This window comes from Aquarana catesbeiana, linkage group LG02, assembly GCF_042186555.1.
Source record: "Aquarana catesbeiana isolate 2022-GZ linkage group LG02, ASM4218655v1, whole genome shotgun sequence".
In the NCBI taxonomy this organism is placed as follows: Eukaryota; Metazoa; Chordata; class Amphibia; order Anura; family Ranidae; genus Aquarana; species Aquarana catesbeiana.
The window spans coordinates 764,984,770-765,010,792 of record NC_133325.1 but is presented as its reverse complement, the minus strand read 5'-3'; the positions used below and the strand labels follow the sequence as shown (position 1 = coordinate 765,010,792).

Below are 26,023 nucleotides of genomic sequence, written 5' to 3'. Positions count from 1 at the left end.
TTAAAGCTTGTAGGAGGAGTTTTCATTCTCCTCTGATTGTCCGATGGGGCTGCATGACCTCTGACCCTCTGTCTGGACAGAGCTGATTGGCCCTGTGCTGATCACATGCACTCTCCCAAGAAAAAAAAAAACTTCTCTAGCAATACACACCAAACTGAGCATGTGCAGCTTGTCCCCTGGCTTCTATTCTATCAGCAGATAGATTGGGGATGATGGAAGAAGGGGAGGTTCAGAGAAAACAGATTTAAACAGCCTTTTTACACAATGCAGAGGATTAACCCCTTAGGGTCCACAGTGAGTATACCAAGCATGCTTTACTGCATATACAGACTGATATTATTGTTGTGGTTTTAGTAACACTAAACCCACAATACTTTTAACACTAACAATTTAATAGTTGTTACCGGCCACTCTGGACTGATAAGAAGAGAAATGTGATTAATTGCTATGACACTTTGCAAACAATCATTGCTCTCTCCACTGTCCCAATAGATAATATGTCCTCGCTGTCATCATACCAAAGCAACAATGCTAATCACTGGTTGTACATGGGTTACAATGCACTGCCTATGAGAGAGCGGTACTCACCGCCGAGGACACCTCCTGAATCCCAGTGCAGAATGAGGACGGACTTCTGACCTGATGTCTTTTATAAAGGAGTTTCTCCTACTCCTCCCACAGCTACGCAGTTTATTTTCCTAGAAATGAAAGTGAAACAAAGTAACTTTCTCCTGGGGGCGGTCTCAAAAGTCTCTGTCACCGCTTCACTGCCACAAAGTTTTTGAAGTTCCATTTAACCCCCTTCGCTGCTAGGAAGGTCCATGGAGCCCCTTTCACTGATACCAGTGTCTAAAAAAAAAATCACTTTTACTCTTCTACTGCCGGAAGTATCTAGAGATTCTGTTTAACCACTTCAATACCGGGCACTTATACACCTTCCTGCCCAGGCCAATGTACAGCTTTCAGCGCTGTCGCAATTTGAATGACAATTGCGCGGTCATCCAACACTATACCCAAACTAAATTTTTTTATCATTTTGTTCGCACAAATAGAGCTTTCTTTTGGTGGTATTTGATCACCCCTGCAATTTTTATTTTTTGCGCAACAAATAAAAAAAGACCAAAAATTTTGAAAAAAAAAAAGTTTTTCTTTGTTTCTCCTAAAATTTTTTGTAAATAAGTACATTTTCTTCTTTAATGACGGGCTCTGATAAGGCGGCATCAATGAGGTGGCACTGATAAGGCGGCATCAATAAGGTGGCACTGATGAGGTTGCACTGATGGGCACTGATGATGGGCTCTGATAGACAGCACTGATGGGCACTGATAGGTGGCACGGATGGGCACTGATAGGTGGCACGGATGGGACACTGATGTGTGGCACTGATTACACTGGTGGGTGGCATTGTTGGGCATCACTGATTTTATTAGTTCTATAATGGTGCCAGTCAGTGCCCATTTGTGGGCACTGATTGGCATATGTTATGCATAAGTTGGCACATGTGGATGGCCATGGGGGATGTACCTGGCCATTCACATGTTAGGGGCTACCCTGGTGGTCCTGGCGGCTTCCCTGGTGGTCCAGTGTGGGCATCCGAGGGGGGATAAACAATCAGCGCAAACCCACCCCCGTCAGGAGAGCCGCTGATCGGCTCTCCTCTACTCGCGTCTTTCAGACGCGAGTGAGAAAAAGCCCATCAACGGCTCTTCCTGTTTACATCGTGATCAGCCGTGATTGGACACGGCTGATCATATGGTAAAGAGCCTCTGTCGGACTGACACACCGCACCACCAATCACCGCGATGTGCGCCCCCACGGGTGTGCAGCTTCATATGACGCCCAGTCAGGATAACTGAACCGGGAAGTGGTTAAAGGAGAAGCACAGCCAAAGCTCATGTGTTCCGTCCGGCACTCCTGTGACCTGTTTTCAGCAGACAGCGGGCTGAAGCCCGCTGACGGCTGACATCTCAAAGACCAGGCTAGGCTTGGGAAAGATCGTGGCCATATGGTCGAAATCCGCCCACATGCCTGGACTGGCACTCGGCTCAGCCTCTCAGCGAGCCCCTGAGAGCCTGAGCTGGTCTTTCCCGCACCCCTCCACACCTCAGCACTCCAGTAAGCGGGGGGGGGGGTCATTTGGCAGATCAAAGAGCTGGTGACTAACAGTCACCAGCTCTCTGCTCGTGGGGCTGTAAGAATTGAGCAATTGGCTGTGTTTGATCGCTCGGTTCTCAGTGTTACAGCCGGCGGGGGACAGATGCAGCATCAGACCGACGCTGCATCCAGCTCAGTAATTATGATTAAAAAAAAAGAAAACACAAACAATCCCATACTTCTCTTTTAACACCCCCCCCCCACCCCTGTCATATGGGACCCACCAGTGGTGGTTCTACAGTAGATTTCCCTTCAGAGCCACACATCTAAAGGATCAAAGTAACTATAAATCCATAAATGTATTTCATTATTTATAGCCATACTCCAAATGTCTATTAGATGTACTCATTTGTTGCTACAGATGCCTGGTAGTTCTGCATTTCCACAATTGGCTAGTAATTGCATTCTGTAACACCAGCTGCAATGAGTCTGTTTCCCTCTAGTGCTCAGCCTGGACACTTTGTCATCATCTCCTGAATGCAGAGCAAGCAGAGACTACAGCTGAGAGCAAGGGGCCGTGGGATATGTGGTCTGAAGAGCCAGGATTTGCATTGGAGCCAGATTGCTGCACACTACTAGTTCCAGCCAGCTGGGAGAAAGAAGAATGCTGGCTGAGGACATAAATAGCTTGGTTCGGGGAAGAGTCCCTCTCTTGGGACCATGGCCTTTAGCTGAGAGCAAGGACCCAGTCGCTCCAGGGGATGCAAGCAGGCGCTGCAGCCTAGCCACTTTAAGATTTTAAGACCTATTCTGGAACTTTTTGTTTACAAGAAAATTACTTAGTACCCCTAAACATATTATATATATATATATATATATATATATATATATATATATATATATTTATTTTTTTGATCAGAGACCCTAGAAAACAAAATGGCGATCGTTGGAATATTTTATGTCACATGGTATTTGCGCAGCGGTCTTTCAAACGCTATTTCTTTTAGAAAACCTTTTTAAATTAAAATAAAACAAAACTGTAAAATTAGCCCAATTTTTTTGTATAATGTGAAGCATGATGTTATGCCGACTAAATAGATACCCAACATGTCATGCTTTAAACGCTCGCTCATGGAATGGTGACAAAATACGGTACTTAAAAGTCTCCATAGGCGATGCTTTAAAAATGTTTACAGGTTACCTGTTTAGAGTTACAGAGGAGATCTAGTGCTAGAATTATTGCTCTCGCTCTAACAATCACAGCCATACCTCACATGTGTGGTTTGAACATCATTTACAGATGGGCGTGACTTACATATGCGTTCGCTTTTGCGCGTGAGCACGGAGGGACAGGGCGCTTTAATTTTTTTTTTTTTCTTATTTATTTTACTTTTCATTTTTACATTGTCCCTTTAATATATATTTTTTTTTTGATCACTTTTATTCCTATTACAAGGAATGTAAACATCACTTGTAATAGAAATAAGCAGGACAGATCATCTTTATTGACAGATCTGGGGACAAAAAGACCTCAGATCTCTCATTTACCTTTAACCGCTTGCCGACCGCCTCACGCAGATATACTGCGGCAGAAGGGCTCGTACAGGCAAAACCACGTACCTGTACGTTCTGCCTTTAAGAGGCGGCCAGCGGCCGCGCGCCCGCGGCAAGCTCCACGAGTCGGGTCGCGGGTCCCGCAGACTCAATCGCCGAAGGGATACCCGCGATCGCCTCACGGGGAGGAAGAATGGGGAGATGATGTAAACAGCATCTCCCCGTTCTGCCTAGTGACAGTGTCACTGGATCTCTGCTCCCTGTCATCGGACCAATACAAACACTCACGTGATAACAAAAACTTGCCACCACTCTCATTTATAGCTGGCTATCGCAGTAAGCAGCATTGGGAGGCTAAAAAAGGTACCAACAAGTGGCTGGGGAATGCCCAGGAAAAAGCCAAAGTCTACTTAACCACCAGCTTGCAGACAACCAATGCTGCTTACTGCGATAGCCAGCTATAAATGAGAGTGGTGGCAAGCTTTTGTTATCATGTGAGTGTTTGTATTGGTCCAGCAGTGCACCAACACCTTTGCAGCCATTGTGCTATTGTTGGGTGTTTGGTGTGCTCCTGTACCTTTAAGGAGGGGTGGGCTCCCCTCCAGCCACCTGCTCTCATTTATCCATTAAATGCATGTGCCTCCACTGTGGGGACACTCATAGTTTAGTGTTAGGACCACAGATACAAGGGTGCCGTGACGTGGCTCTGTGGCTCATGCATGCATTTGCAAATGCGTGCAGACTAAACCCTTTTTTTTAACGCTTACTGTTAGATAGGTCAATTTGGTTGTCTGCAAGCTGGTGGTAAGTAGACTTTGGCTTTTTCCTGGGCATTCCCCAGACACTTGTTGGTCCCTGTCATTGGAGCAGAGATCAGTGAGGTGTCACACACAGCCATGCCCCTCACAGTTAGAAACACGCCCCTAGGACACACTTAACCCTTACACTGCTACCTAGTGGTTAACCCCTTCACTGCCAGTGTCATTTACACAGGAATCAGTGCATTTGTATAGCACTGATTGCTGTATGAATGACAATAGTCCCAAAAATGTGTCAAAAATGTCCGGTGTGTCCGCCATAATGTCGCAGTCACAATAAAAATCGCTGATCGCCGCCATTTAAAAAAAATAAAAAAATTATTAATAAAAATGCCATAAAACTATCCCCTATTTTGTAAACGCTATAACTTTTGCGCAAACCGATCAATAATCGCTTATTGCGTTTTTGTTTACCAAAAATATGTAGAATACGTATTGACCTAAATAGAGGAAAAAAAATTTTTTTTTTATATATTTTTGGGGGATATTTATTATAGCAAAAAGTAAAAAATAATGCGTTTTTTTCAAAATTGTCGCTTTTTTTTGTTTATAGCGCAAAAAATAAAAAGCGCAGGGGTGATCAAATACCACCAAAAGAAAGCTCTATTTGTGGGGAAAAAAGGACGTCAATTTTGTTTGGGAGCCACGTCGCACGACCGCGCGATTGTCAGTTAAATCGATGCAGTGCCGAATCACAAAAAGTGCTCTGGTCAGGAAGTGGGTAAATTCTCCCGGGGCTGAAGTGGTTAAAAGCAAAAAAAAAAAAAAAAAAAAAAAAAAGAAATTTTGCCTTTTAAGAGAATTTTTTTTTTTTTTTTATCCCTTTAAGGCCGAAAGGCAGAAGTCACTTCCATTCTCCAAGAACATAGAGCCAAGTGGGGGCTATCTTACCCTTACTCGGCTTCCTGCTCAGGCACCCGACAGCTCAGATCGGCACGATTGGAAATTAACACGGGGGGGCACCTCTCCCGTTGCCTCTAAAAGTGATCCTGTAGAAAATCCGCCACCAGGACCACTTTTATCAGATGCAGAATTGCCCACAGTACAAAATAATACTTGGGTTTTGGCAGCTAGCTGCTGCAGTAATAACAGTATTTAACGTCAAAGTAATGATGTAAATGTACCGTGGGCGATCTTGAATGCAGAGCAAGCAGAGACCACAGCTGGAAGCAAGGGATCATGGGATATGTGGTCTCAGGAGCCAGGATTTGCGTTGGAGACAAGTAACCTTTGGGGTCAGTCATCTTCCAGCAGCCCTCAGAGGGGGTGACACTACACATGTAATGATAGTACTATGGGGGTTATTTACTGAAGGAAAATCCACTTTGCACTGCAAGTGCACTTGGAAGTAAAGTCGCTGTAGATCCGAGGGGGACATGCAAGGAAAATAAAAAAACAGCATTTTAGCTTCCACGTGATTGGATGATAAAATCAGCAGAGCTTCCCCTCATTTCAGATCTACCCCTTAGATTTAGAGCCACTGCACTTCCAAGAGCACTTGCAGTGCAAAGTGGATTTGCCTTTCTTAAATAACCCCCATTGCATATTGTGAAGGAATGTGATGTAGATAATAATAATAATAATCTGAAAATGTCTATTTTCTTATGTGTATACATATTTTTCTCCTTACTCATTATATAAGTATACAGGTTTGCTCTGTTCCTATATTTTCTCAAAATGGCGGGTACCCCCTACATCCCACACATCAGAAGAATGCGGAACTGAAGATAAAACCAAGGACAGCCAAACCTCGTTATGAAGATTCTCCATCTTCTTTTCTATCTTAACCAATGAGATGTACCTATTAGACTAACATAGCAATGACGTATTTTTGTGTATAAAACATTAGCACCGCCTTGAATAAATTAGAAGTGTAAAAAGTAACGGTGCTGAGCGTGTCTCAGAGTGTTTACTTTTATATGCATGCATAGCCACACTTTCCAATTAGAGACAGCAGCATATAACCTTGGGCTCGATTGGAGCTCTTAATCATTTCCATAACAGATGGTGCCGAAACTCGGGACCTCAGGCTACAGTCGAAGCCAGACCGCGATAAGGATTTGAGCGTTAATTGAAAGATAACAGAGGGGGTCTTTGCGCAGCCCTAACAGTACCGGTAAGTTGATTTATATTCTTACCACTGTATGACTTTCTTATCTTTCGGTTGACGGCTGGATTCTGTCGGTATGCTGAGACTGTCTTAGAGGCAGGTATTTCCTTGCCTGAGGTTGTTTTAACAAACCTGCTAATGGGTTTCTGCTGTCTGTATTTTTTGTTCACTGTCTGCCATTCTTTGGGCTACGAAACTCAGCAGTCTAAAAGTGCTACATGTGTGTATGTGTGTTCTCATCTCCAGATGAGCTGTCGGCCTCTGAGATGAGGGTTTACCTTTGTAGCAAACGGTTATAGGATGGGTTACTCAAGGGTTTGTCGGACCTTTGAGGGAAATCTCAGCTGCTGGAGCCCCCAGCAGTCTGAAAGTGTTACAGAAGTCTCACCCCCAGATGAGCTGTCGGCCTCTGGCTGGAGAGGTGTAACAGGCGTCTATAAACGGGTTAATTTTTGCAGGGTGGTCTGCCCTTGTGGTTATCTTAGCCTGCTGAAATTTTGCAGTTCGAAGAATGGCAGGTGTAATGTCCTGAGTGTATTTGTGGTTTACTGTTTGCTATACACGAGAGGGGTTGGGGACTGGTTAAGGTCGGAGGGGGGGCTACCCGGGGGATCTGTTGGGTCGCGGGCCGTAGCTCCCCATTACCCCTGACGTGTTTGTTCTTGTTCTGAGATTAACCGTACATTACAGGGTTATAGCAGACAGTAGCAGCTAGGAGTGCAGCCTTATGTGCCCACACCCAAGGAATTTGTTGATAAGGAGCAGTGAGAAAGAATATTAACCCCTTGGTTGTACGTATTCTCCTCTCAAGCCGTTAGCCGAGAAACAGAGAGAGAAAAGAATGTGATATTGTGAAGAGGAGAAAAGATGTTGAAATAGTTGACAAAGTTGAAAGAAGTGGCGAAAGTTATGTTGCTAAAGAAACAGGGAGAAAAATCCTGTGTGATAAAGAAAATTGGATAAAGGAAGTTAAGAAAGATGGCGATTGTATTATGTATGTGTATCACAGAGTTGATGATACAGTATGTGAAATTACCACGCTATGTTGGAACTTGAAACAAAAGGAGGGGAGGGACAGCACTGCCCTCTGTCTAACAACCACTCCTTTCTCACCACCCAAGCACAACCCACTGTGACAACTCAGCCTGGCGGCCATCTTAGTGCACCCATGCCTTCACTTTCTACCCAGCCCAGTGCACTTCCTGCCGGCAGCCATCTTGGTACACCCAGTAAGCTTAAACAGCCTGTACCCAGCCCTCCCTGTTTTAAACCAGGATGGTTCGTACCACACATCTGTCTTCCCCAATACGGAAGCATCACATTCCAGGCCGGATATGTTAATGATGAAGAAGCATCTGAGTGGGAAGCCCAACAGCAGGCAGCAAGGCCACCCACTGATTTAACCCCCAATCCGGCTCCAGACTCTCAGTTCCGAGAGGATCTCAAACACATGCTGGCAACCTTAAGGAACAGTGCCCCTTGCCAGCCCCCGCCCCAACAACAGTCTCGGTTACCAGAAGGGGCACCAGTGATGTATGTCGCTTTTACTCCATCACAAGCAGAGGCCTTAGTGACAAGTCTGCCTGACCCAGAGAAGCAGCCAATTCCCCTCTACCACAGGATAGTGCAGATACAAGAAACTTACTCAGCTGCCTGGAGAGACTTGATCAGCCTATGCCAAATCAAAGCAGGACATGTCTTTTGGCCAGTCATGCAGACAGCCTTCAATGATGCCAGCCTGACAAGTGCCACTTCCTACATCTCAGGCGTGGAGTTCAGTGCACACCTCCACGACTGGACAAAGGAGAAGTTGACGGATCAGACCACCACAATCCAAGATATTACCCAAGATAAAGGGGAGTCTGTGAAGAAGTATCATGCTAGACTCATAAAGGCACACACACACATGTTATCAACTGCTTTTGTTTCAGGGCTCAGAGAGGATATTAGAAAAGGCCTGATGGTGGCCCGCCTTGAATACCATTCAATGAAAATGTCTGATTTATTGTTGGTGACTAGAGGTATAGAAAATCAAAAAGGTAAAAAACCAACGCCCCTCATGGTAACCCATGACGAAGATCCCGCCTACACTAGTCCACCACCACTGCCCAATACCAGGGAAAGGATCACCTGTTACAACTGTGGGAAACGGGGTCACTTTAGGAAAGAATGCAGAGCCCCAAGATGTCCTAGACGAAAAACCTACCACTTTCCTCATTGACAGGGGTGCAGCCAAAAGTGTGTTGAGGGCGGTGAACCTGCCTGATAATTCTTTCCTTTCCACTATTGATGTTTCCTGCGTGGGAATGGATGGGGTGCCCCGCTCCAGTCCACTTCCTGATTTGCTTGCCAGATTTGTGGTGTCCTCTACATGTCCCTTGAATCTACTAGGAGCTGATGTGTTGTCCAGACTACAGGCCTCAATCAGGACACACCTGAAGGGGGATGAAGTTACATACTCCCCTATGTTTAGAAGACTCATCTGCTTTGTGTTTTTTTGCCTCTCCTGATGACACTTAATGAAGCAAAAACTTCAAGCTCAATACTGCAGGAAGTACTTGACAGAATCCCTGTGTGCCTATGGTCCACAGGACCGGAAGACAACGGTCACTTAAAGGTGCCACCAGTTTCAGTCAAGCTAAAAGAGGGCGCATCATTGCCCCGGAAACCACAATTACCCCAAGAAGAGAACCCCTAAAGGAGAACCAGGTACCTGCTCTGGATGCCTTTGACTGCAAAATACCTCACAGAGGTGGACCTTACAAATGTTTTCTTCAGTGTCCACCCTCACCCCTCCTGCTGGTACCTTTTTGCATTCATCCACAGAAAGAAACGGCAACATACCTAAACAGTTGTGCCGCAAGGGGCACAGAACTTTCCAAGCCAGTTTGCAAAAGCTATGGCTATCATCCTTGACACATGACAAGAGGAAAACCCCGAAGTGATTCTCTTCCAACATGTTGATGACCTTCTCCTTTGTGCAGCTGACTTACCCCCTGTTGAAGTCACCTCAGAAAGCCTGTTGTGCTATCTTGCCAACCAGGGCTGCAGAGCCTCAAAGCCCAAATTGCAGTGGTGCTCAACACCTGTCATTTTCCTTGGACTAATTTCCTAGTGCAGAGCATGGATTCCAGAAGCCTTCCTACTGATGCTCTGCAATCAGACCCTTCCAGATGTCTCCTGAAGAAATATCTAAGTTTGAGGCCCTCAAGTGTGCCATCTCAGGCGCTAGGGCTCCCAGACTACGTCAAAACGCTCAAGCTCTTTGTATCCGAACGTCTGGGACATGCTGCAGGTGTACTCACCCAATCACACGGCATTAGCCTACGCCCCGTAGGATATTATTCCTGTCGGCTGGATGCGTTAGCAAGAGGAGGCCTATTGTGTCTGCGAGCTGGCTTTGCTACACAAGCCTTGCTTGACAAAACTTTGAACTTGGTCCTCGGACACTGCCTCGTTCTGCTTGCTCCCCATGACGTTGTTGCCATATTCAACCAAGATCCAGCCGAAACACTTGTCCACTACCAGACACTTGAGACTCCTGTGTTCCCTCCTACTGGACAGCATTACTCTATTAAGTTGTCAAACACTGAACCCTACCACCCTTCTTCCACTTCTCGAGGGGGGAAAGAAGGAGGAGGAGTAGAGTCTTGACTTGTCACCCCATGACCACACAGGACACACGGTCACCACTGAAAACACTGTTCTACAAGCTGAAGCCTTACCACCGGTGATGTCTGCACAGGAGGCAGAGCTGTAAGCACTTACTACAGCATGTAAATGGGCAGAGGGAAAAAGAGCCAACATTCATATGGACTCAAGATATGCTTTCAGCATTGCCCATGATTATGCTGTTATCTAGGACAGAGGATTCCTGACGGCTGCAGGAACACCTGTGAAAAATTGATGCCTTGCTTCTCCCAACCCAAGTGACTATTCTGAGTAAAAGCACATGACAAAATGAACTCAAAGGAAGCTCGAGGCAATCATCTAGCCAATTCAACTGCCAAACAGACAGCTGGTGGTCCACGGGAAGTGGACAGCAGGGTGGTAGAAGAAGACCACCCCGTGCTTACCTTACAGACTTTCCCAGTGGACAGAGTTTATCTAAAAGAACTACAGGAAACAACAAGCCCGGATAAGAAGGAAAGCTGGAAACGGAGAGGAGCAACTCTCAGAAATGGACTATTCGAGTGCAACAAGAAGCCTTGTCTACTCAGGAGTATGTACCCAGCCTTGGTGCAATGGGCACATAGAGCTGCCCACTTGACAAAGACTTTTATGAACTCTCTTATCAACAAGTGTTGCACCAAGAGTTACTCCACTGACCGACAACTTCTGCAGATAATGCATTATCTGCACCAAATGTAACCCAGGACGCACAGAAAAAAACACAGAAGAAGCACCTGGCAAAAGCCCTATACCCCATTACAGAGGATGCAAATTGATCATTCTCAAGTGCCAAGAAGTGGCAGATTCGAAAACGCCCTAGTGCAGTGGTTCTCAACTCCAGCCCTCAGGACCCACCAACAGGCCAGGTTTGCAAGATAACTGAAATATATCACAGGTGATCTCCTTTGCTGCTCAGTGATTGCAGTATTCTAGTCTGCATCTCCCCAAGGTAATACTTAAAATCTGGCCTGTTGGTGGGTCCCGAGGACTGGAGTTGAGAACCACTGCCCTAGTGGAAGTGGTCATGACTGCCAGGACCACAGCTAAGAAACTACTGAGTGAGATAGTGTGTAGATTTGGGGTCCCAGAGGTGATATTGAGAGATCAGGGACCAGCCTTAACAGCAACCCTAACAAAAGAGATTTGGGCAGCACTGGGGGTTCAGTTGGCACTACACATACCATACCACCCTCAAAGTAGCGGGAAGGTAGAAAGGATGAATGGGACACTAAAAACAGGATGTTAAAGATGGCCCAAGAGACTAACATGAGATGGCCAAACAGTTAGCCCATTGCCCTGTTCAGTGTCAGACACACCCCCGGGGGAAACATGCCCTATCCCCTTATGAAATTTTGTTTGGTTCAGTTCCCAGACTTGGTTGTTACTTTCCACAACAGTTACAGTTGCAGTCTGATGTGTTGACTAATTATGTAACCACATTATCACGAGAATTAACCTGAATGCATCTCCAGGTGTTTTCTTCCATTCCAGATCCTGAATTAGATACAGGAACACACCAACTACTGTCTGGAGATCCTTGAGCCAAGTTATGATGGTCCATTCCAAGTCTTGCTGACCACAGCCACCTCTGTCAAGTTGGCCAGGAAGAACACCTGAATGCATGCTTATCACTGCAGGAGAGCGTGTTTTCGGGTGCTGCATATCCTTTTTGTGTTTGATTTAGGGGGGAGGGGCCCAGGAGGTGGCCATCACAAAAATTATAACATAATTACGTTTTGGTATAACTCTTCAGGTACACATGTGACCACCTTTACTTTAGATTACTGTGACATAGTACCTTGTCCGTTTGACCCTTCATGGTGATGCGATTGTTACAGTGATATCCCTGACGGTAAGGATATATATGTATGCCACACAGACAGTTACTGGGCACAGAGTTGCGGTTCCTGCGGGGGCCAGTGGGTTGGAACACAGGGCCAGACTGGGCGACCACAGAGTGTATTAGACAAGAAAGATGGAAATAGAAAGCCCCATATCCTAACCGAAGATACCCCTGATACATACACTGACCCAGCACACAGTCAGAGGAGGAAGCGAGCAGCTCTCTCCAGAAGCTTTGACCCTCATGTATACATAGATGTCATAGGGGTTCCAAGGGGGGTCCCTGATGAGTTTAAAGCCAGGGACCAGGTAAAAGCTGGTTTTGAGTCTTTGATCCCCATAACAACTGTCAGCAAGAATGTAGATTGGATTAACTACATGTCATGGTTATGCAATAGAGTTTGTCGATCAGCATACCTGTCTCCATGTGTTCATCTCTAGAGACCAGTTGACCCTCACCTGACTGCTTTTGTAACCTCTCCTCTAAGCATGGCCCCACCCCAGGCCCTATCAGGGAACCCTATATTAACCTGTGCACTGCAAGCCAGCAGTGCTGATCAACCACTGTGTGTTAGCCTCTGTGTGTACTTGCTGTGTTTCCTACAGCTGATTCCTGTTACCGACCTTGGCTTGTCCCTTACTTTCCTTGTTGTTCCAGCCTGCTGCCTCCTTCCTCTTCTCCTGTAGTCTACCGTGAGCTGTGGGACCCTGGGGGCCGCGACCAGGAGCCAGACTGCAGCGCAGTCCATCCTTACCATTAAAGGCTCTGGTGAACACCTGCTGGCTCTTAGACTCCGCGCCCTGGGGAATCTATGCTCTAGCTCCCAGTGGGATCTGTGTCAGTGATCCAGTAGACCCGATTCCTGAACCTCCCAGGGTTCAATCCGCAGCAGTCAGCCGTAGGGTCCACTACCTTGCGGTGCACTCCTGATCCCAACGGTGTGCATCTGTCACCCAGCCTCTAGGTGACCTGACACTACACATTTTATAACCAACAGAGATTTGTAAATTACACTAAAGATGCCCTCTAGGGAATTGCTGACCAGTTATCCCCCACTTCCTACATGACATTCCAGGACCGGATGGCCTTAGACATGGTGCTAGCTGGGAAAGGAGGTGTTTTGTAAAATCATGGGAAAAAACAGGAACCTGTTGTACATACATTCCTGATAATACTGGCCCAAATGGTAAGGCTACTTTAGCTATAAAGAAATTAGAAGATCTGTCATTGGAGTTGAAGAAGAACTCAGGTATCACAGACCCATGGGATCAATACTTTAGCTGGATGAGTGGGTGGCAGAAGGTGCTCGTCCAGATACGGGTAAGGGTATTAATAATCCTGGTTCTTTTAGCCCTGATTATATGCTGTATTCTACCTTTTGTAAAAAAGTTAATGAGCAAGGCTGTAGACAATAGCACACCTACATTTCTCCACCAAGAAGAAGAGGACCTCCTTATGATGGAAGATGACAAACCCTTCACTCCTCTACAGTCACTCCCTGTCCATAACCTCACAATTCTATAGGGTTTTAGGGATAGATAGCGCCTGACTGCACCTATCCAGCTGTATCGAGAAGGGAAGTGAACAGTTGCTGCCCAATTCTATATACAGCCTAAAAGAGTTGCTGAGGAGAAGGGCCAGGCCAAAGTAGGACCTTTAGTATTAGGGACAGAAAAGAGAAAATAGTCATTTTAGGGGGGATTGTGAAGGAATGTGATGTAGATAATAATAATAATCTGAAAATGTCTATTTTCTTATGTGTATACATATCTTTCTCCTTACTCATTATATAAGTATACAGGTTTGCTCTGTTCCTATATTTTCTCAAAATGGCGAGTACCCCCTACATCCCACACATCAGAAGAACGCGGAACTGAAGATAAAACCAAGGACAGCCAAACCTCGTTATGAAGATTCTCCATCTTCTTTTCTATCTTAACCAATGAGATGTACCTATTAGACTAACATAGCAATGACGTATTTTTGTGTATAAAACATTAGCACCGCCTTGAATAAATTAGAAGTGTAAAAAGTAACGGTGCTGAGCGTGTCTCAGAGTGTTTACTTTTATATGCATGCATAGCCACACTTTCCAATTAGAGACAGCAGCAGATAACCTTGGGCTCGATTGGAGCTCTTAATCATTTCCATAACATATTATTTCCTCTTTGTAAATTTCACTTTTTTTTTTACTCCATGTCTGCATGCACACCCAAATTTTAGTGCTGTTCTCTGCAGAAATTCTTTTCTCCAATAGATGGCGCTGCTCTTCCAGCTTGAATGACAAGCCGCATCATTCAGTCCACTTCCTTTGAGCCCAGGTTACCTAAAGTGTTACTAAACCCAGGAGCCTGCATTCACTAAAACTAGATCAAACATCCTTTTTACACAATGCGGAGGATTAACCCCTTAGGTTCCACAGTGAGTATAATAGGCATGCTTTTCTACATATACAGACAGATTTTTTTTTACTTTTGTGGGTTTAGTAAAATGTTAAAGCTTTGTGTATGTAATGAAAAAAAAAAAAACAATATCTTAACCATACAGAGCAGGACTCAGGAATTGATTCTTAGGAGATATTTCTGGTTACCTTTAGGTGATTGGGCACTCCTTTGCTTTACTGCCAGTGTATCTATATAAGCCTGTTCACTCCATAAAGTTCTAGTTTTTTGGCTCTTATGTTCTTATGTGATGGACCACGTCTCCCCATTGGAGAAGAAATTTTTTTTTTTTCTATTTTTCATTAGTTTTCCTTCAACAGACACTTCTATCAAAATCTGACTGCTTATTACCTAATGGCTCATTATCACTTTCTGTACCCAGACCAGTGGGGTTAGCCTGTAATGTTTGCCCCTGGCACTAGAGCCTGTGTTTGGCGCTCACCTTGGCACAACAGTGAGTTAAGCGCAGGGTGCTATTCAGGTCCAGGGCCGTGGTCCATTCCTATGACACCCAGACCCTGAAGACCGCTTTGAAGGTATGTTCAGCATGACAGGCGAAGCCTGGACTCTGGACGGGACCAGCGGCATAAACAAGCAAAGACGGGGTTTACCTGTACCTTTATATATTGCTTTTTTCACACTTGACCTCTGGAAGGTTTTACCCTCTTCATGACCAGGCCAGTTTTTGCTATTCAGCACTGCACTACTTTAAGGGCCCTTTCACACGGGGGCGGCCTCGGCGGTAAAGCGCCGCTATTGTAAGCGGCGCTTTAGCGTCGGTATTCGGCCACTAGCGGCGCGGTTTTACCCCCTGCTAGCGGCCGAGAAAGGGTTAAAAACCACCGTAAAGCGCCTCCGAAGATGCTGCTAGCAGGACTTTTTTTTACCGTCCTGCTAGCGCACCGCTCCAGTGTGAAAGCCCTCGGGGCTTTCACACTGGAATCAAAGCAGCGGCACTTTCGGGTCAGTTTGAAGGCGCTATTATTAGCACAATAGCACCTGCAAACCACCCCAGTGTGAAAGGACCCTTACTGGTAATTGCACAGTCATGCAACACTGTACACAAATGAAATTTATATAATTTTATCACCTGTTTTTTTTTTTGTTTACATAGCAAAAAAAACAAACACAGCATTTTAACACCTCTGGTTTGTTTTTGCTATGTAAACAAGAAAACACATATTTTCAACTTTCTGTTACAAAACATATCCAAAATAATGAGATTTCTTCCTAATAAATTTAGGCCAAAATGTATTCTACATGTATTTGGTAAAAAAAAAAAAAAAAAAAGAAAATCACAATAAAGCCTAATGCACACGGACGTTTTTACAGCCGCTTTTTTGAGCGTTTTTTGCAGCTTGTCTGTCTATGGCTTCATGCCTACCTAGGCATTTTTGAGCTGTAAAAAAAAAACCCAGGACCAGTGGGTTCTGAGAGATGTTTTTCTTCTTCTTTTTTTTTTTTTTTGGTTCACTCACCAGCCTCTTGAGGTCGGATTGACCATGACCAGCGGTCAACCACAAGTTCTCAAAGGGATTAAGGTCTGGGTAGTTTCCTGACAATGGACCCAAAATTTCAGTTTTTTGTTCCCACTTCCCCAAACCACTTAGTTATTACTTCTGCCTTATGGTAAGGAGCTCCATCATGCTGGAAAAGGCATTGTTGTTCATCACCAAACTGTTCTTAAATGGTTAGGAGAAGTTGTTCTCGGAGCCTGAGGATGTTTTTGTAACATGTATTCATGGCTGTGTTCTTAGGCAAAATTGTGAGTGGGCCCACCACTCCCTTGGCTGAGAAGTAGCCAACTGCGCACATGAATGGTCTCAGGATACTTTACTGTTGGCATGACAGTCACGCAAAGAATTCTTAGTTTTTTTTTGGGGGGGGGGGGGGGGTTGGTATTTTTACGTTACCCTTTTGTAAGAACAATATTCTTGACTAAATAGTTTTACTTAAATAAAGACATTATATAACAACTAAATCTGTGTCTGTAGTGCATGTTCAAAACTAACCATTAATAACAACATATTTGATTTTTCATGCCAGCAGCAGTATATAATGAGTTTGGAAATTGTAGAGAAATGCTTATAATGCATTACAAATTTTACTACACCCATAAGGTTTTAGTCGACTAAATCGTACTGGAGATTTAGTCCACTAAAACACTTGCAGAAGACTAAAAATAGGACTAAAACTAAAATGCCATTTTATTCCTAAGACTAAAACTAAATCAAAATTTGCTGCCCAAATTAACACTGCTGGGTACACAGACTTACAAGAAAAGGACAATTCCATAGCTCAACTCACCAACCAGTCTGCTGACCAACCAAATTTACCTGTCTAACCGTATGTTAAAAGCAGGGGTTTAGTTAGCACACATTTGCAAACGCATGTGAAAGCTGCAAGGCCTCGTCAAGGCACCCTGTATTACTTGCAGTCCTAACACTAAATTTATAAGTGTCTCCACAGTGGAAGCACATGCATTGAATGGATAGGTGTGAGACAGGTGAGCCTGGAGGCCGCCCTAGCCCCCTTAAAGGGACAGGACACACACTGGACACCCAGCAAGAGCAGCAAAGGCGTCCAGTGTGTATATTTGGGTCGGGGACACACTGGACGCCTTTGCTGCTTTGGTTGGTCAGCAGACTGGTTGGTGAGTTGAGCTATGGAATTGTCCTTTTCTTGTATGTATGTATATGCCCTCCATGTGCTCCTTACTGTGAAGGCCAGTTATGGGTGTGGGCGGTGACCAGTGTCTTGTTAACGTGGGTACACAGACTGTAAAAGGTTTGTTTGTGGACCTGACTGGTTAGAATCTTTTTAGTCATTGCTCAGGCAGCTGGTTACATCGCCTTAGATCTGCAGGACAAGCAAGCACATAATACATTTTAGAAGAAGGAACCCAGAAATAAGTCTGCTGTGTTATTGAATAACTAAATACATTTGTTTTTCTTACTATCTGCCATGGGTTCAACATAAAGGGGAAACAAATAAGACACAACACCTGAAATTGCACATAACTTTAATCTGTAGCAGAAAACACTTTTCAATATGAATCAAATAGCCATTAAGAATACCTCCATTCACAGTGTACATCCATACTGAGGTGACCCAAAAAGCAAACAGTGCAAATTGACATTTTTTAGGGCTGTTAATTAAAAAAAAAAAAAAAAAAAAAAAAAAACACTGTATACGCATGCCTTTCAGTTTAACATGTGGCAAAGGGACTCCAATGAGCAATCAAACTTCCAACGGAAGCAGTCTAGATGCTGCTGCCATATTAGCGCAGCACTGGAGGCGATACAGTCCAATATTGAGGCCAGGGGTCAGAGTCACCACTTCTGAGAGACAAGAGAAGCCAGGGTTTCCCAGGAGCATTCGTGACAAGATCCTTTAAATTGGGTGAAGGGTTCACACACACCAGCCCTTTAAAACAAGGGCGACAATGGCATGGTGTAGACTACATGCTTATTCCTGTTTACAAAGAAACAGTTTAAACTGTACTACCGGCTTTTAAAATTAATCAGAATATTTTTTACATTTTTTTTTTAAATAAATCTGTTTAGGTAAAACTGAAAATAGCATGAAGTCCACAAAATAAAGGTTTTTGTCATGTGTGATGGAAATATATTACCCAACGCAAATTTCTGTTGGTTTAACACAAATTTATTTTGTTGAAAACAATGGAAGATCTATAAGTAAATATGTTGACTTATTCAGGTAATAATTAGCAATACTACTGATGGTTGTCCCACAATCCACGCTTTTGATAAAGGTTACGTTGGAGGGATAAGGGAAGTGTTTTACCTCTACCACAAAGCCAGGCTATTCAGCCAGTGCTGTAGGTTGTCCACAAAGAGACCTTACTAGCAAATAAAGACAAGGAAATGGAGGCTCCATCCCCTGACTGAGGGGGGTTTAGAGAATGGGATGTAGAGTCGAAAAACAGTCGTGTGTCAAACTGTGTTTTGCATTCAATTCATCTGCATGGACATGAAGAGCTTTTTGGAAAAGTCTCATAGCTAGCTTTAAAATATTTTCTCCTTATCTACACAACACAGGTTTTTATCACCCACTTCAAAGTTCAATTTCTCTGTGAAGAAACAATCCAATTACAGCTAGTAGTCATTAGTTGTGTTCAGCAGTACTTGTTTTGCAATTGTGAAGACTTTTTTATTCTCCTTATCCAAACAATTTTCTTAGCCTTCAACAGTACAGAAAACAAGTCCAGTTCAACGTGACCAACTACTACCAGCTACACCATGACCTGGATAAAGGAAAACCTTCTCAGACACCATATCCCATTTTTCAACATGTTCAAAGATTTCCTCAAAGAGCAGATATTCATTTGGTAACCACAACGAGAAATGCTTCTTGTGTCTCTTGTATGGGATATACGGAAGCTGTATACTTTCAAAAAATACACTAAGGATTTGTTGGGACAGCGCTTCACACAGTAGCAAGGCCAGGAGAAGTCATCTAGTTTGACAGAACAGGTTAGGGGTAAATTTATATTCAACGATTAAGGGTTTTGTTAATTTTTTTTTTTTTTTTTTTTAGGGTTTAAAGGTTAAAATAATAAATCTAGTGGGTACAGTGTTTCAGTAGGGGAGGCTTAATAGATAATTTAGGGTTGCTTTACTAAAATAGGGAGTGTGCAAAATCTAGTGCAGCTCTGCATGGTATCCAATCAGCTTTTAGCTTCAGCTTGTTCAATTAGGCTTTGAGGCTAGGTTCACACTGCTGCGAATTCTATTGCGAATTTGAGCCGTTGCGATCGCTCAAATTCGCAAGTCATTTAAATTACATAGATTAACATTAGTGCCGTTCACATCGACGCGTTGCGAATATAACCTGCGTGAAAAAAAGGTCCTGTGCGAGTTTACTGCGTTGGGTTGCGAATTTAGTCTCCATAGACATCAATGTAAATCGTTCTTGAATCGCATTGATTGGTTCACATATGTGCGAATTCCACCACACTACTCTCCACAAAAACCAGGAAGTACACAGGAAGTTAAGACCCTTTTTTTTTTTACATTATGATTCCATTGGCTAGACTATCAATCGCAGCTATATCCAACTCCTGAAATTCGCGGTAAAATCGCGGTAAATTCGCGGTAAAATCGCGGTAAATTCGCACTGCAGCAGTGTGAACCTAGCCTGAAAAACAAAAACACAAAACAAAAACAAAAACAAAAAACATGGAAGCAGATTATGCACTCTCCAGTTTTAGTAAATCAACCCAATTGTACAGCTTTGCAATTTCACTTGTTTTAAGTGCTGAAAGGTCCACATAAACTAACATTGCCAGGCTGCCAGTACTGAGCGCTAATCATTTGATATGTATTTGTTGTGGCTGTCTTGGCTGGAGATGGGTGGACCGTGTGAAATTATAAAACATTATACCCACAGCCCTTTTTCTTTTAAAGTTATTATCTGAGTGATTCGTAGAAGTGCCTTCAGCTATACCTGAATGGTAGAGAGCTTTTTATAAACTTAACAGGTACAATAATGCATGGGGGGGCAGAGGGAAGACAACAGCACCCAAAAACTCAAATCATGACTTTAAAGCATACCTGTCACTAATCTGTGAACATCTAGCAGTTACTACTAGAGCTTTACAGCTACAAAACATGCTCTTCATACACAAATGTTTTATATTTACTTTACAGGTATACTATAAAGGCCAAAGGTATGCGGACACCTGACCATTACACCCCATTATATGTTCAAAAGCATATGGGAACCCCTCCAGTATTACCCAATTCAGTGAAGGGTATCATTAACGCTGCATACATTTTAGACAGTTATGCACTTCCAACCTTGTAGCAACATTTTGGAACAGACCCTTTTCTGTGTCAGCATGACTGCGCCCTGTACACAATAGCTGCTCCATAAAAAAAACATGTTTCCTTGAATTTGGTGTGGAAGAACTTGAATGGCCTGCACACAGCCCTGACCCCAACCCTAGTGAACACCTTCAGGTTGTTCTGCAGCAGAACGTCATTAATTGCTCCACTTCTGCCTGCAGTTTCAAAGGTCAGCAATAGCTTGTTTTAAAGCAACTTCTTTGCGAAAACAATTAAAGCGCCAATGTAAAACAAAAAGGAATGCACACCTCTTTTGCTGCCTGCACCACAAAGTCTATGTATATGTTTTATTTGAAGGGGATCATTCATTTTTAATATTTACAGGAAAAAGTGTCACTTTAAAGCTCTTTTGTTGCTCTTTTGTTTTTTTTAAAGAGTATTCGCATAACTGACTGTCCACAGGTTTGCAAGTAGACAAAGTGGCAGTTTCTAGCAGAGGGTTCCTGCACTGGTTATAAATTTGTGACAAGTTCCTCTTAAAGGTAAACTCCAAGAAAATTGAATTTCCTCCTTAGCAGTGGAGCCCACGCCCACACTGCAAAGGTGAACTGCTCAATTTAGATCCAGGGGTATAGAAAAGTAGATTTATTTGCCCGATTCTTCACTCTTGATGGCTCTTCGGTGCTGCTACACTGGTCCCCACAACCTCTTCTCCCCAATGCTCCGGTGGTCTAAGGTCCTGACATCCATCAAGAATGATTCAGGGACAAAAGGCCGATGCTGAGGGACAGTCCACTGACGGAGCAAGGGAGAGCGTTGTGATGGAGGTACAGAGAATCGAGCAAGTTAAATTGCTTTTGCCAAACTCTAGACTAAATGAACACATAAGGGAAAATTTTGAGGTTTCCTGGAATTTAGCTTTAAACAAGACAAAGTGGAAAAAAAACAGCAGAGCATATAAGCAGCGCACTCTTCTAACCTTATCTATCCTCAATTTGTTATGGTGCCCTTTAATAAAATATTGTACAGTACACTCTTCTATTCCATCCTGTTTCTCATGCTGCCCTTTATTATAACTTGGTATGGCACACTATCCTCATCTATCCTTGATTTGTTATGTTGGCCTTTACCATAACATGGTATGGTAAAGTAATACTCTGAGTTATGACAGAAAGTATCCTGAAGGGGAAAACGTGCACTAGAAAAGAAAAATTATTCCAGAAAGAAGATTTAGCTTTCTGAGACTAGAAATAAATTAATGGCACTGATCTGTATTATGGGAAGAAAGGTTATCTTCAAGTTTTAAGGAAAATGGAGCTAAACTATTTGTGTATTCTGCACCTGTTAATTTTTCAAGAATAATAAAAAACAAAAAATACAAAACAAAGCCCAAAAAACACTTGTAAACTTAAACTGTGCAAATTAGAGATCAATGGCTGAGAAGTCTAGCAATAAAATGAGGGTCTAAGTAATGGACTCTCACTGCAAAAAAACTAAGCTTGCGGGTTCTAAAAACCTCGGAAAACACCATTAGTTAGCGCAATCAGATGTCCCCTGCCCCATCTCGAGGCACATGTTGGCATCTGTGCTGATAATGCTTTAATATAACAAGTGCAAGTCAAACATGTACAGTTTGTAGTCACATTCATAGTTTCTCTTTCTGTAGAAAAATAGAAGTATATTCCCTGAATTTCAACATTTAGAAAAGTCAGTAATTTTTTTTTGCTGTGTTGGTTATCGCAAGAACTTCCTGGCCCTGTCTCTGGGGGTCAGTCTCCTCACAGAGGTATCGCTACTCTGCCTGCCATTCAAGTTTTCGTCACTCTGAGCTGCATTCTCGTCATCGTCATATCGCACGGTCCTTTTGCCCTGGTTCCGTGTACGGATCTTAGTGCTACGAGTTAACTTTTTTCTGCGGTTTCCGGTGTCCCGATGCTCCCAATCGTCATCGCAGCTGCTCTTTGCCCGTTTCCTCTTCTGATCAGTTGCTTTGGGTCTCACTGAAGGACTCTTGTTCGTTCTGTGTTTGACAACGCTTGTGTTGTCTGAGAGAGAGGACCCTGAATCAGAGAATTGGGCTCCGTTCTTTTTAGGTAAAGAACTCTCTTCAGAGCTTGAGAACTTACAGTTGTTATATTCACTTCCTGAATCGGATGTGTCCTCGGAGTCGGTTAATACTTTTGTTTTTCTAGCAGGAGGAGATGTTACCGAGGATGCGTCACTCTTTCGCTTTTTGCTGACCAAAGTTTCAAATGCTGAATCAGAATCACTGTCAGAGCTTCTAGGTTGATGTGCAGTCCGGGGCAATGGTCTGTCTAGACAGGGACTCCGTAAGTATGCATTTGCCCCAGCTAAACAAACATTGGTTAGGACTACCCTACATTCTTGTGGTTGTCTATGGCTGAGATTGTTCTGGGCTTCCTTTAATACTGTCACAACACTTTCTGGGGAGGACGATGAGTCTGAGTCCGAGTCAGATTCCACAATGCACCTACGAGAATTGGTGGCCAGGCGAGGGCATGGAGAGTCCAAGATCTCATCCCTACTTTGGTTGCCACCATTGATATGATGGCCTTCCCTGTTCAAATCATTACTTGCAGAATGTTTTGGAGGTGGGGATTTTATACTGTTATCTGAACTGTAGATGCTGGAGTCAGTGTTTAACTTCCGTGGGACTCGGGGGGGCTTTGAACACATCCTTGGTGGGGTCTTAGAGGCTCTCCTCCTTCCACGCTCCTGATCGCTCTCACTTCTTAAAGCAGTCTCTTCCTCACTGCCATCTAAGAGCAGTTTCATGGCCCTTGCTGCAGCTGTCCGGGTTGGCAGTTTTCTGCTTTTTTTGCTTGCGCTACAGTCACTATCTGAATTGGAGGCACTGTCTTCCACGTCAGTCATACACTTGATCTTATTAGCTGCCATGGCAGCGCTCTTGCGGAGAGTTTTCTTTCTTGTTCCATGATGAGTTTTTCCCTCATATGCAGAGTCTGAATCATCAGAATAGCTTGGAATTTTCCTTTTAACAGATACAGTTCTCCTTTGGTTATTGCCCTGAGATGCTAAAACAAAAAAAGAAAGTTATATTTCTCAAACAACCAAAACAACTGAGGCATGGGCAGAGTATGCATACACAGACCTCTAAGGCCCCTTTCACATGAACGGACCGCTCAGGTCCGCCTGTCAGTTTTGTCGGCAGACCTGAACAGGCGCTCCATGTTAGTTGACGGAGCGACGGATGACAGCGGTGAAATGTCCAATGACATCCGACCCGGTCCGATCCGCTAAAAGCAGACGGATGGCCCTACGTTCACATCCGTCCCTGGCGGATCGGGTGAGATCTGATGAAAACGGACATGCTGTCCGTTTTCGTCCGATCTCTCCAAAGGAAGCAGCGGCGCTCGACAAGCCCCTCCCCGCTCAGTGAGCAGAGACAGACCTTTCATCAGCCGGCTTAGCGGAGATCAATGGAGAGATCTCCCGCTGAGCTGGCGGACCGAGGCGGACTCCGTGGCAGCGGAACCGCCTCGTGTGAATGAGGCCTTACTTTAGGGGAATGTTTGAAAAGATAAATATGAGCTGCTATTAGTCTTTTTTTATTTTTATTTAAATCAAACCTGTTCTGTGAGAAAGGCAGGGGCAGATATTGTGGATTCTATTCTAAAAAAAAAAACTAGTTTCTCTTATACTGACCCCCTGGATATTTTGTCTCACAGATCCGGAACAAGTAAGCAGATCAAGAAAGTCAGAGAAAAGTTAAGTCCTTAATGTACGTATTTTGGATCAATGACACAAAACTGAAGCAAAGTGGTCATCATGACTGCCTGGGAGCAAGACATTTTGAGAAGAGGATCATCAATGGCAGAGCTCAAGCTTACAAACATGATTGCAAATGCTTTTGTCCTGTAGATAATGATGCAGGTCACTGCACAAAGATTGCAAAGAGGGAAAATTTGCCTACTATATTCACATGGATTGGTCCTAGTGTTGTAAAAAGAAAGCAGACCCATCTGAGATTAATAGACTTCCAACAGCTTAGGAATTATAAGAATGAGGGCATAAAGAGGAGTTCCAGTCTGGGGGAACAAAAAAAATGTAACCCCTTCCTGTTGAGTGTACGCAGATATGCGGCCTGGGCTTTCGGGGGTTATACCGGGATGATGCCCGCAGCTGCAGGCATCATCCCATTACCGTTTTTTTTTTAGAGTGGGCGATTGGCTTTCCAGGGATAACAACCAATGCGGCTAAAAGCCGCTTGATTGTTATCCCGGACGAGGAGGGGACATTTCCCCCCTCCTGCCGCTCTGACTGGGCCTCCCGTCCCACCGGGAGACCCGATGCACCACTTCCGGCGTCTAGCCACAGACAGGAATGATCCTGAATGTAAACACGGAAGAGCCGTCACAACGTCGCTTCCGGTTTACTCGGCTGCCGATGGCGCCAGATTTAAAAAAATATACAGTATTCAGAATCGCTGTTTTCGGCGATCTGAATACTTTGAAGTGCAAAGGTGGGATTGGAGGTCTTTTAGACCCCCAATCCCTCCATAAAGAGGACCTGTCACCACCTATTACTGTCACAAGGGAGGTTTACATTCCTTGTGACAGCAATAGAAGTGCTCACATTTTTTTTGTTAAACTCAATTTAATAATATAAAAATAAATAAAATAAATAAGAAAAAAAAAATGTTTTAAAGCGCCCCCATCCCCGCGAGCTCGCACAGCAAAGAAAACGCATACGGAAGTTGCGCCTGCATATGTAAACAGTGTTCAAATCACACATGTGAGGGATCGCCAGAGCGAGAGCAACAATTCTAGCATTAGACATCCTCTTACTCTAACCTGGTAACCGTAAAAAAAATTTAAAGCGTCGCCTATGGAGATTTTTAGGTACCATAGTGTGTCGCCATTCCACGAGTGCGTGCAATTATAAAGTGTGACATGTTTGGTATCTATTTACTCGGCGTATCATCTTTCACATTATACAAAAAAATTGGGCTAACTTTACGGTTTCGTTTTTTTTAAATTCATGAAAGTGTCCCTTTTCGCAAAAAGTTGCATTTAAAACACCGCTGCATAAATACCCTGTGACATAAAATATTGCAACAATCATTATTTTATTCTCTAGATTCTCTGCTAAAAAAGTATATATAATGTTTGGGGGTTCTAAGTAATTTTCTAGCAAAAAATACGGATTTTAACTTGTAAACACCAAATGTCAGAAATGGGCTTAGGCATGAAAGGATTAAAGTGGAGTTCCACTCACTTTTACAACTCTTCAGCCTCCCTCACTAAACTGTGCACTGTAAACGAATTGGATATTTAAAATGTTTTTTTCTCAGCACCTACTGTATATCTGCTGTATTCATTTTTCACTTCCTCCTCTCTAGCGGTGGCCCATTGCATCATTTCCTGTTTGCAATGCCTTCTGGGAAGGGGCGGCAACTTCCTCTGACACTGCAGTTGCTATGGCAACCTGACCTGAAACCTATTACACTGCTTGTGCTGCACTGAGCATGTGCGAGATCTGCAAGGATGAGATCCAGGAAGAAATACAGTCTGGCTTCAGATGCCCACACTTAAGATGGCCACGGCCTGCTGTAAGTTTACAAAATAACAAACTACTGCTATAAACTAACAAAACAGACCTCAGTTTACAGACTAACTTAAGCTTGTGTATTATAGGGG

General features: G+C 43.8%; 2 protein-coding genes across 4 annotated transcripts in view; both read right to left on the bottom strand.

The window, feature by feature from the left end:
• LOC141129300 (uncharacterized) overlaps positions 1 to 722 on the bottom strand; it is a 75,203-nt gene extending 74,481 nt beyond the window's left edge. Inside the window, exon 1 of one of the 3 annotated variants that reach the window (XM_073617249.1) lies at positions 589 to 722. The gene's annotated coding sequence lies outside the window, so the exon portion shown is untranslated. The remainder of the gene's footprint in view (positions 1 to 588) is intronic. The other 2 variants (XM_073617250.1, XM_073617247.1) reach the window with 2 other exon arrangements.
• Positions 723 to 17,537: 16,815 nt separating this feature from the next.
• The window catches only part of LOC141129299 (bromodomain and WD repeat-containing protein 1-like), a 189,139-nt gene continuing 180,653 nt past the window's right edge, over positions 17,538 to 26,023 (bottom strand). Inside the window, exon 40 of the mRNA XM_073617246.1 lies at positions 17,538 to 23,398. Within this exon, the coding sequence (XP_073473347.1) occupies positions 22,077 to 23,398 (1,322 nt within the window). The 3' untranslated portion in view covers positions 17,538 to 22,076. The remainder of the gene's footprint in view (positions 23,399 to 26,023) is intronic.